The following is a 12,795-nucleotide window of genomic DNA, read 5'->3' on the forward strand; positions in this document are numbered from 1 at the left end:
AGCGGTGGGTACGGAGTACTGGAGATGGTTTTTGTACTCCAATATCAAGCTTAAAGCTCGTTTTATTTTTCCATAAGAGATTGTAACCCGTATTCCTTAAAATGTATCACTCGCGATATTGCAACAGTGTTCAACATCAGTTATCGTTTGACCTCACTAATATGATAAGCATCGAGTTTTTCTTCGTGCTACCTACGAATATACCCGTAACCCTTTCCGTTACGTCAATTCGTTTTAGCCTTAATGAAAATTGATGCACGAGACGAAGCTTTAACTCACGCGATGTTGTTTAATCTAATAAATCAAAGTCTCGGCACGGGAAGTTTCACCCCGCGGAACCGTACGAGCCGGGGTATTTTGTAATACAGAGGGTGCTTGCAAGTATCCCAATTAAGATGTTGCTGTTACTTTCTTTATTCTGTTCAGCATTAATTTGCGATAGAATTGTTACATTAAAACAAAATGGTAATACTTTTCTTGATTGATGTGCTGCTGCAGGAGAGGGATACGTTGTAACAGTGGTGGTCAGTGAAATAAGGCTACCGTATAACTCGCTAAATTTTGAACTTTTGGCGTTGGTTTTAATATCCATAAAATCAGTTTCTATTTTATGTTTCATCAGTTAACTGAGAGAAAATTACATAAGTTCGCCATAAAACGAGCGATGTAATAAACTTTTTTTATGAATTTTCGCTGGACAAAATCGTATAAGTTTAGTTAATTTCGATGAAAGTAATGTTACTGCATAACTAATTACAAAGATTGTCGACTGCACAATTTTGAAGTATAAACGATATAACCCATAATCGACTGCGTGTATTTTGGTGACTTCTTGCATCCCTCTTTTGTCCCGGATATGCGGTAAACAATAATCATTATGACATATTAGGTCAAGCACATTCAATACCGTTCATGTTTTTTTTAAATGAATTGTTGCTTACTACATCAAACAGTGATTTTATCAAGGTAGCTTTCACACCTTAGTAGTCGTTAGTAGTTTGTTAGTCATCGTACGATCCTGCACATATTCCATCCTACTTTTTTATTGTTACCAAGTGAAACAATGTAAACCTTAAAAATATATAACAAGAGAGAGAGTCATATATAGCAATCAAAATGCATGTACCATCATGCCAACTACGTTCACAATGTCGTGTAATATATAAAATTATTTCAAAAAAGACTCGTTCAAACATTGAATGTTTGTTCCATGAAATTCAATAACGTAACCATATTTCAACGGCCGCCACTGTATGTTTTGCAGCTGTTTAAGATTTAGCCTGTTACGCCAGACGATGGTTTCCGCTCGTTAAACTTATTCACCGAGCAAAGGTGGAAAACTTATTGCGATCATTTCGCACTGTTCAGTTGCAGAACCTTTGTCAGGCTACGGTGCTCATTCGGGAGAAATTACGTGAAACAAAATCATCCGAAGGCACAGATAAATGTTGCGCACTTTTGCCGCATTGAGATGTTACTGGCAACTTTGTGTTAAAGTTTTCCTCCTCCTCCTGCTGGTGCTGTATACTACGTCATTAGAATTTAAAGAAGGGCCAGTTTTGCAACAAGTAGCAGAAGATGTGTTGTAGCTCCGGTGGTGATATATCGTACATCTCACAAAGCCAGCTTGTTCTGGTGGTACCGAAGTTTTGAGGTACAATGTCTACAAATCTCTCCAAAGATTCGCACAAAACACTTGCATGACGCATTCCGCAACAGATCAAATGAATAATTGAAGTGAAAGCTCTCGCTCCTCTTTCCCGGCCATTTTCTTTCATTGACTACGGCCAACTGGTTCTGCTATGCTGATGGATGCTTTCCATGCTGCGACAGGAAGCATTTTTAATCCCCAAAATATGCGCTTTCACACTGAGTGGCTGCGTTCTTGTTGGGGCCGTCGGTGGACTTAACACATCAAGCAAAAGCTGGCGTCAGCCGCTCTTGGGGATTGTCGACACCCGTGCAAGGATGATGGGATGGCTGCGAGTTTTGAGTAATTAACGTCGGACGTTGTTAATGTAACGTGTTAATTAGCGATATTTGGATTGTTGTTGTATGCGCTGTTACGGAGCGTATCAAATGTAACGTGTGATTCCCATTCCGGACAGTACCAACAGGAACCGAACAGATGGTTCGCATCCTAAGGATATACACTCGGCTGATGAGTGAATTATTTATTTTCACGCGTTGGTGGAGTGCTAAAAACCCGAGAGAAAACACAACACGAAAACAGCACAACGGAAGGCATATGGTTTTGCGATTGACAAATTCATGCTTAGGGGTGCCTCACGACTGAGTGTTCGTTTTTCCTTTTTTTTTTAATTAAAAATAAGTGTTATCATATATTTTGCGCAAGATTTTGTAGGTAGGCATACAATGAAGAAAATTTGTGGAAAATCGTTAATGACCATTTAGTCAGTACATATTTAATCTAAGATATTTTAAACTTCTTAATGAATTTTTCTATTTGACAACGCCTGCAAAAATTTAACTATAATTCTTTCTTCCTTATTTTTAAGTATTATGATGACAAAGTTTCCGGATTCAAAGCAGTTTTTGGATTGTTTTCTATTGAGTTAATGTTGTAAACGGTGGTAACCCGACAGTGTATTGGTAGTGGCGCCGATTTCCACACGATAGTACCGGTACGATATTCCATCCGGTCCAATTCCCTTGTATTAGTACAGAGTATCTTGCTACGACTAAATAAAGGCTAAGAAAGCCAAGCGATAATTCCACCAGTTGCGCCCCTATTTATTTTATTTTACCGGGAACTGAATATGCTTAGCTTTCCCTGTATTCGGAGCAGCCGTGTTTAGGCTGATAAAACGCCAATTTTTCTTTCCTACAAAGTTTATGATTTTTATTACCACGTCGGGAACTCGTAACAGCGCTTTGATGTTGTTTACAGTACTGGGCTCATGGGAAGGTATTGATTTAAACTTTCCCTCGAGGTGTGTGTTCCCACGAAGAGTCCCAAAATCCAAGAACGTAACAGTTGTTTCATTATTAGTAGACGATGAATAAATGATAAAAAAGGTAACGTAATCCTCGCGCCATATTAATATTCTAGCGGCGCTACTTTTCGGGGGACGTGGAAAGGTGAAAAATGCCCATTAATCCGTGGAGGCTAATAATAGAGCCCTTTGACCCATCGGTGGAAAATGATTTTTACCCCCGAAACGGGCTGTGCCCTTTGCCTGTTGGAGCTGGCTGACCCGTGCTTCGCTGCTAAAGAAAACCACTTCTGCCGCTCAAATATCGCACCCGGTCACGCAAGGTTTAGATCGAAACGGAAAGGAAAATGTTTCGGATCCGCATTTTCTCACCGCAGTGAGTGGAATTTGCTTGCCCTACCCAACAACCGTGCCCGTGAGCATAAAAGGTTATGTGTCAAGGTTGTCGCAGCTTGCCGAAGGTGATGCCCACACCCGGCGTAAACGGGAAGACATTTAAAGTGTACTCCGTTGGAAAGCTTGTTCAACTGGTAGTTTGCGCTGTAGTGTACTCATTTTTCACGGTACAAATTGAAGTAGCACGCAAACGGATACACACGGTAGTACGAAAGTAGAGTCCTCGAAAGGTGTATTTTTAGCAGTGGAAGAACACAGCCCGAAAGAGTGGTGTTTCGGCTTACGCAAAAAGAAAATAAAAAAAAACAGAATGACCATAGTGGAATATTCGCGGTTTTTTTTGCTGTATTGAGAAGTGGTTTTGTTTATTCTTGTGCAAACAGTTTCGAACGGCGCACTAACGTAAGCTGCCCGGGACGTTTCCGGATGTATTGCGATTGTATTGCTATGATTTGTCGCTTTTGGCTACTGGATGGGTTGCAGATGGGTTGAATGGTTGCTGGTGAGTACCCAGAAATCCATTCATGGAAAAGGTGTTGATGGCAAGTGTGAGCGTACAAAACAAACGAGACCTGCCCGTGGTGTTCATTTGTTTACACGATTATTATTTATACAATGCCTTCAATGGTTTTGTTATACAAGTGATGATTGGCCTATTTTAGTATCAGAACAAAGCTCGTTCTTTGATACTTAAACGTAGTGCGAATGATATGACTCGGATTGAATGGTATCGTTTATTAGGGTTTGAATGCCGGAAATTAAGTACAGTTAGAAGCAGTAAACATCGGCTTGGACAACTTAAAGTTTGTTAGCATATAAATGTATCTAATAATACATCAATAAAATTGTTAACATAAAGCCTGTTATATAAACAATCGAAAACTATTAGGCATACTATATTTGATTTTGAAATTTCAATATGGAACCAGAAACCTTTCAACGTATAACTTGACTGAATGTGTAAAAAAAACTGTATAAAAACCTCAATAACCTCAATAAAAAACACAACCTACGCCAAGCGTACACTTCAAAGGCTTCGCTATGATAAGCGTTGGTGGAGAGATGATGTTTTTAATTAATGAACTCTTAATTAATTTGCTTAATTTGCTCTATATTAATGAACACCACATGTGTACAGAAATATTTGAAATTGTTGAGGTTTCCGTTTAGAGCAGCTCATAATTAGCTGACAGTAAAGATATCATTTTTTTCCATTCACAGTTCTTGAAAATTGCGTATATCTGAAGCAAAATTAATCATGCTCACAATGTTCATTTATTTGAATTCTTCTTCTTCTTCGACATAACAACCTCACGAGGTCTAGGCCTACCATTTCTGGTTTTCTTTGACTTTATTTACCCATAGCCGGATAGTCAGTCCTTGCTACGGGGGATTGGTCCGGATGGGATTTTGGATAGGTCCTGTCGTATGAAGATGCATGATAGGAATTCAGTAGATGAATATTTCAATCATTTTAATTTTATTGGTGTATATTGAAATAGAGGGAATGATTTAAGACAGAATATAGCACTGAATACTGGGTTTCAATTTTGTACATATTTAGAGTAAGGATTTCTAGGTAGAATTACCTAAAAGGGATATTTAATGTCAGCATTTTCAAAAGAATAAACTGGTCAAAAATGGTCACAAATGTTACATATCAGTAGACCAACAACTAACGAAGTTAGAACTCAAAGGCTATTTGGGAACACATTTTCATAGCGGGGGTTTCAGAAAGCAAATTAATTAACCTGGAATTGTTGTCTGTAAATCAACTGACTTTATGCAAGTTATGACCGTCTCGCGATTTTTAATTATCAATAATAATTATTATAACAAAGATCAAAGATCAGATTCTATAATCACATCTTCTCTCAAGACGAAAACAATCCACAGTCATTATCATTATTTTGTTTGCTCCGAAGATAACTTCGGATTATTGTTTTGTTTGCCTCAAATGTATCATTTGTTGAACATATACTTATTCTAATGTTTGTGGCATTCAAGTGTGGTGGCATTAAATATAAATACTTCCGTGCTATTTTCTAGCCTCATCGATACAAATAGATATCTATTTTTAGCATCTAAATGCTTCCTATCATTGCTGACATTCAATGCTTGGCCATTCCAAAACAACACCATTGCAGATGATCAGTGTGTTCGCGGTAGAAAGGAGAAACGATAAGTACATACCGTCGTGTCGTTTAACGAAACAAAAGTCAAATGTCTAGAAATGATAAGAATCAACGGTCGGTCAGGGTATCATGGTTTGCTCGTGTGCGGCAAATTTTGCTTGCGACAAAGCTCGGGAAATAAGACTTACTATAACGATGTACGTCGGGATGGCGCCTGGGTAGAGAGGGACAATGCCGTCACTGTATCCTGTGCCTTATTATGCTGATATTGTTGACGCACCAAGCATAGAAGATGAAGAAAAGTGCGTAAGATTGCCTGTGGGACGGATGTAATTAGGTTTGATACTTAAGGTGAAGAAGTAGTGCTTGCATGTCAACAAGAAAATTCCATATTCAATACATCTGTTATTTGGTATGTGTGCTAATATTTGTACTTCTCTCTTCTTGCTCCTTTTCTCCCCCAGGAACAGGCAAAGCTGGACGCCAGCAAGCAAGCGGCCACTCCGGACGATCTCGATGATCTGAGCCCGATGCCACAGACGGCGGTACCGCCGGTACGGCGCAGGGGCGGCATCTCGGCCGAACCGGTCACCGAAGAGGACGCCACCAGCTACGTGAAGAAAGTCGTACCGAAGGATTACAAAACGATGGCCGCCCTGTCGAAAGCGATTGCGAAGAATGTGCTGTTTTCGCATCTGGACGAAAACGAACGGTCGGACATCTTCGACGCGATGTTTCCCTGCAACTTTCTTCCCGGCGAACCGATCATTCAGCAAGGCGACGAGGGTGACAACTTTTACGTCATCGACATCGGCGAGGTTGAGGTGCGTGTGCGATAATTAGCGTTAATTACTGGCTGTGGCTAGGGTTAGAAGAGCAGCAAAGAAAGGAATAATTTATAAACAACATTTCGGTAAATTCTGATTGATTCTCCGGGAAAGTGTTGTCGAACAGAGGCAGTATTGCAATATTTACAAAGGCAAATTGTTCGATCCGTCATCGTTGTGGGGGGATATGCACGGTTGTTTTACCGTGAAGTAAACAACCGCAACACCCTTGCTGCACTCGCATTACTACGTCCACTTCTCATTAGTTTGGGCGGACAGCAAAGGATGCCGTAATCAGCGCCGCGCATCTTGATCGTTTGCGGTCGCGGCGGGTGGATATGTTGAACCGAGCTCAAATTTCACCCGATTCTCGGTTCAGTAGCTTAGCGCAGAGCAGAAATAGTATCGTTGGGGCGTCGTGGTACCCACCAAACAGTAGCAACGGCGGTCATGTGTGTGTAAACAAATAAACACGACGAAATTAATATCCCAACCCCTATATCCCCTAGCACACCACTGTGGAGAATGGGGTTGAAATTTGAATGTGCAACTGCGTACCGGGTCTTTGTGTAATCTAACTTGCCAGTGTGTGGAATGGCTTTTGGAAAGAGGTAATCATTTACCCTGGTGGTTAATTAATCGAGCAGCATTTTATAACCCTTCTTCCGTTTGGCTCGACAAAGCAGTTAGCTCTGTGGTAATTTCTCTACAGTGTTTTGGGAAACCTTTTTGTGGACCGCTGGTTCCCCAATGCTTCTGCAGTAATGTACTCAATGTCATTACCGAACTGGACATGCCACAGCGAGTGTAGTGTTTAATGCACTGGCCATTTTCGTGTACAAAATGGCAATTATAAATATAGCATCCTGCGAAAGATGGGTTGAGCAATTGTTACAACTGTGTATTGTCAAACCCGTAATTGGAATGTGACAATAGCGTAACAAAAATATACTAGAGTTAGAGTGAACAAATTAAGTTTAAGCTGAGCAACTGAGATTGAGTCTTAAAATCTATTTGTAACAAATTAGATTTGCTTTTGAAAGCTCATTTCATGCATAGTATATTAGGTGTGCAAAAAAGTTCGCAGCATTTTATCCCCACAATGTGAGGTTTTATTGTAAAAAAATGTAAAATTATACCCACTCCGAAGCAGATCGTAATACATGATTCTCTTTTGATCCCACCATATGCAGCTCAGATTTACTGGATGTGGGCATTCAAGCAGTGATGAGCATTTACTTCGGACTTGACGTATGTTTTTTTTTAATATGTTTATAACTTCAACTTTTGTAAAATGCTGAAAACTTACATTTAGACCCAGTTAGTGCCATAAAAAGTATATGCGGCTAACTAAGGGCACTAAGCTCAGCTTATCGGATTCCGATACCCATATCAAAACTAGGCAGATTTAATTTTGGGTTGGATTGTATCCTCTAACTCTGGCGTAAAGTTGGAAGTGACAGAGGATCAATCGTGGAAGCATGGAAATTGAAAACACGTATCTGTGTCCGAATATAAAACGTTCGCTAGCTAATCCAGGATTGATTGAACATATGGGATTGGAAGATGAAACATTTCCACAAACACAGAGCGAGAACCGGCGTTCGGTTAGTTTGTCCGTGTACACAACCGATAACCCACCGTCACGCATCAGACCGTAAACTGACAGATTACGACAAATTGTTTTGGGGTTTTGTGGTGACGGCATGGCTTACACTACGTATATTAAAGTGTTCCAGGATACGTACAGGCGTCGTGGTCATAAAATCAAACCAAGTCCTTCACCGCTGCACCGCTTGACACTTGCTGTTGTGGTTGTGTAGTGCGGTAAGGCTTTCCATCGGCAAGGTTAGGGGGAAAAAGCACTGTTGTACCGACACTCAAAACGTGACCCGGTGGGATCAAATGAAGATGAGAGTAATCGATTCCGCATAATATCGCCCTACAGGCCTAGCCGCAAGTATATCTCAACCATAGGAGATGTCCCATGGGCATCATGTCGGATTCCTTCAGTACTCTCGGATGGGAGCACCGACAGTGCGAGCTCAATTGAAGCTTAAAGTAGCCAGCCCAGACAAAGATGGAAATAAATAGAGCGTCCCTCATCAACTCATCAGTGGAAATGTCCATCGGAATGATGACGGTGACGGTGGTCATTTGTTGGTGCGTTGTTTCAATTAGAATTTTCCGGTTCCATTCTGTCCGCTCGGTGCGACTCGTGCCAGCGTCATAACAACGGGTGAATTGTTCCGAAAGCGTGGCACACAAATTGTACTTGTGCAACTTCGTTAAATTTAATTTCAAAACCAGTACATGGCACTGTTTGTTCCGACAAAAGGGCACACTTTCTGCAGCGTGTGCAGAGCAACCGTTCTGCACCGCACTGCTCAGTGTATTCCAATTCTCGCATCAGCGGTCCCGCGCAAGTCACGGTTACCCGTTGCCATATGTGAGTGAAGTTTTAATTTTCGAATCCCTATGCATCGTCCGGTCTGACCTTTTCACCAATATCCTTGACCTTTTGGGGGTTCCGTAGCTTCCGTATTTAATATTCGTCTCAAGCTTTTCCATCATGTGTTAGCATAGTTGACACACTCCGCTTCAAATACATCTCCTGACCCGCCGGGGGGATAGTTGGTACTACTTCGGTGCAGCAACATGCATTCAACGGGCATCCTTGTGAATATCATCACGTTACACATCCGCTACATACGGGCAAGCTGAGCAATGATGATAAAACGTGGGCCTTTTCCCAAAAAAAAACTTTTCCTAATTAAAACTTATCCCACAAAGGATGAGTGCCACATATGGAAACAAATCATCGCAAGTTCCTTTCTCTCTTGATATGTGTGTTAGTGCTGAACGATATGTGTTTGAACATACAAATCCCGGTCAGAAATCTGTTCACTTCTCCGTTGTTTCCATGGTAACAACGGATGCTACAGGAAATGGAATTGAACAAGACAATTGTTTCGATTTAATTAGAAGGTAGCAGCGTTTATTTCATTGCATGGAATGATTGCATGTGTCCTGGTCTTAGCATTGATTGTTGCTCTTTGATGGAGAACGTTTTTTAATTGAAGATTCTCATACTATTAAACGTTTGTACCTCAGTACTGATCGAACTTTGATGAAGTATTTAATGTGTTAAACGTATAAAGAAGATTGATTGATGATCAAACAACGAAGCTTCTTAGAAGGTTGGTTCATTTCGTGAGCATTCATTCAGTGTTAACACATGCAGCATCTAATAGCGCCATCTGGTGGACTACGCTTAGTAGCACCATCGTTACTACAGATATAGTTTTAACTAAAGAACACCACTCGTAAAACAAAATTACTGAACTGGAAAGATGGATTTGAATTGTTAAGGCTTCACAGTTTTTTGGAGGACTTGAAGTTTATGGTTTGTTTGAAATTACAAAAATTGTTTCAATATGAACAATCAAATAACTTTTGTAGTAGGAAGTGTAACATTCAATGCTGCAATTGCAAAACATTGAATGTCTCGGGTTAACCGAAAACATCAGGATCAGAGCACCCTCACATGACCTCAGGGGGTTTCCTTAGGCACTTAGAGTTCCAAGGATGCTGATGTGCAAAAGTGTTTGTGATAAGTCATCTCGAAAATTTTTTCCTCACATCTAATCTTTTCTTTCTTATTGCAGGTCTTTGTAAATAATGAGCAGGTAACGACGATCAGCGAAGGTGGCAGCTTCGGTGAGCTGGCCTTGATCTATGGTACGCCCCGTGCAGCCACCGTCCGTGCCAAAACCGATGTGAAACTGTGGGGCATCGATCGGGACTCGTACCGCCGTATTTTGATGGGTTCGACGATTCGGAAGCGCAAAATGTACGAAGAGTTCTTGTCGCGCGTCTCAATTCTAGGTAAGCAAGAAGCCAAGCGATAACCCTTTTTTTTTTTGAGTCGAACGACAATTATCAGCTATTTGATACTTTTAATTACAGAGAGTCTCGATAAATGGGAACGACTTACGGTGGCCGATGCGCTTGAGCCGGTTAGTTTTGAGGATGGAGAAACAATCGTGAAACAAGGTGAACCGGGCAACGATTTCTACATTATCGTGGAAGGATGTGCAACAGTTATGCAGAAGCGTGGAGAGGTATAATAGAGAAGCGTGGCGAGGTTGAAATGAGAAATTAATTTTATTCATAACATTTTTTTTATCTTGGTGGATTCCTTGTAGAACGAAGAAGCTGCTGAAGTTGGTCGCCTTGGTCCATCGGATTACTTCGGAGAGATTGCGCTGCTGCTCGATCGACCCCGTGCTGCAACCGTCATCGCCCGTGGTCCTCTCAAATGTGTCAAGTTGGACCGGGCCCGGTTCGAACGTGTGCTCGGCCTGTGTGCCGATATTCTCAAGCGAAACATTACCCAGTATAACAGTTTCGTTTCACTGTCCGTTTAAGCGCAAAACTACAGCAAAGAATCGCCGCTGAACATTGCCACACAGCTGGACACGTACTGCATCGAACATACCGAGCAGATTATCGAGTTGGTGATACTGATTGCAAGTCCATCAGCGAAGTGCTTTTGTCTAGTGCGCAGGTTCTTGTCGTCTATTATTTCTTTAGATGTGTACCCGTGCCAGCAACGTGGTACATAGAATGTTGGGGGTGTGGCATTGACATGTGACGGATGCAGAAAGAATAGAGAAACTAGCAATTATTGCCGGTCGTCATCCTTCTTTTAGTGCGGTGAACGTTTTCTTTCTGTTTGATGTTGCATCATGCAAAGCAAATTCTCACACATTGAAAGATTTTCAATTCACCATCAATTCTCACCCAATTTGCTTGGTGAAATTTTTACGGGGGGTTTTGTTTTTGTCGTACATTTAAAAAAAACAAACCCACGGCTACAAAATAGAACTTGAACTGGAGGTACGTGTAGCTGATGTGCATACGTTTTGCTGGGCGAAAATGGTGCATGTGTTGATGCGTTTGCACATGCGTATAGTTTACTTAAACGAATGGTGTGGAAGAGTAACAGTGACCAGCACTCGATAAATGTCGTTGGTGGAGTATTGCTGCGCAATTATCTGTTTCGATCGAACCAATGTTGTATTAAAACCGGTTCACCGGTACAGATAAAAGTAAAAAGCAGTCAAATGGAGTACGAAAGTTGCAAAATTCAGTAATCCAGTTACGAAACGGTTCGAACTATTAGTTAGAAAAAGTGCGCTTTGCACTTGTGCATAGTATCGAGGTAGATTGTCAGCGTTTAATTTGATGCGTTAACAAATATCTCTATAAATTAATGCAATGAATTAGTTAAGTATTTATAACCGACTATTTGTGTTAAGATAGCAAGCAACGTCAATGTAAAAAGGCAGCAAAAGTCGAGAAAAGGAATGGGCAGTGGCATAGGAAAAAGAGGTAAAAGAAATGCATCTTGTATAGAAAATAGTCTAAAACATGACTGTGTTAGGAAACACACGAAAACAAAAATCAAACGTTGGAGAAAGGCGGCAACAAACGTTCAGTGAAAACATGCTAAAACAACAGAGAAAAAAAAACAAAAAATATTTAACAAATGAACCTGTCCAAAAGAGCTATGGAAAACAACAATTGGAAATTGCAGGAGTACGACTTCTTAACAATTTTAAGCGATACGTTTTATCGAAATTTGTAATTGAAAATCAATTTTGTAAACAGGAACGAAGAGAACGATTTGAACAAAGCTGATAAAAAAAAACACATTAAAACGCAAAAAGGGCCACCGTTTGGAACGGTTTGAAGCAAACCCCATCGGCAGGCGGCTGTAAACGTTTGAAACGGCCCCTCGAGCGGTCAGCAGCACAATTTAAACAGTATGAAAAGCGACAACTTTATCGAAGGGAAGAGAGACCGGTGCAATACAGGAACCAAGGTACGCAGGTACACTAACTTTTTCAACGTTTTTAGCTGTTTGGTGTCTTTGGTATATGTTGATGTAAAACTATGCTAAAGCAGCGCTAAGCTGATATCTCGTAAACAATCAAACACAACACAATACAAGTCATGGGGGCAGACATTTGTCGTGTTAAACGTTCTTTACGATCGAAACTTGATCCCTTCTAACTGCACGAAATGTTGTGTGGTTAATTCTTCTCTTTTGCTAAACGCCTTTACTTGTTATTGCGAATCCGTTCATTCAGAGGACATACTTTTGCACATTAAGAACGGATTCCGTGTCAAAATCATTTTCCGGAAAGTTTGCGCCGCATTCGTTTCACTTAATCATTTAAACGACACACAAACAAGCAAAAAAGAACAAATGCTCTCCCACTTCTCCCACGATGTGATGTTGCCTTCTGAGATGTTTTAATGTACAGTATAATGACAAAAAAATAATAAACGTGAAATATAGTGCAGAATGGTGCTTTGGAGCGGTGGAAAGGTATCGATTCGGACCAGGGAAGTATGTAATTTTAAACCTTTTTGTGTAGAGAGCTATATTCTTTTCATTCAAACTGTTTT

At 40.7% G+C, this 12,795-nt stretch overlaps 1 protein-coding gene across 1 annotated transcript in view; it reads left to right on the plus strand.

Annotated features, from left to right (window-relative positions):
• The window catches only part of LOC128715032 (cAMP-dependent protein kinase type I regulatory subunit), a 43,978-nt gene extending 33,233 nt beyond the window's left edge, over positions 1–10,745 (plus strand). Inside the window, exons 2-5 of the mRNA XM_053809913.1 lie at positions 5,953–6,312; positions 9,984–10,203; positions 10,285–10,439; positions 10,524–10,745. Coding sequence (XP_053665888.1) covers positions 5,953–6,312; positions 9,984–10,203; positions 10,285–10,439; positions 10,524–10,745 — 957 coding nt within the window. The remainder of the gene's footprint in view (positions 1–5,952; positions 6,313–9,983; positions 10,204–10,284; positions 10,440–10,523) is intronic.
• Positions 10,746–12,795: the final 2,050 nt, after the last annotated feature.

This window comes from Anopheles marshallii, chromosome 3 (assembly GCF_943734725.1).
Source record: "Anopheles marshallii chromosome 3, idAnoMarsDA_429_01, whole genome shotgun sequence".
Taxonomy (NCBI): Eukaryota; Metazoa; Arthropoda; class Insecta; order Diptera; family Culicidae; genus Anopheles; species Anopheles marshallii.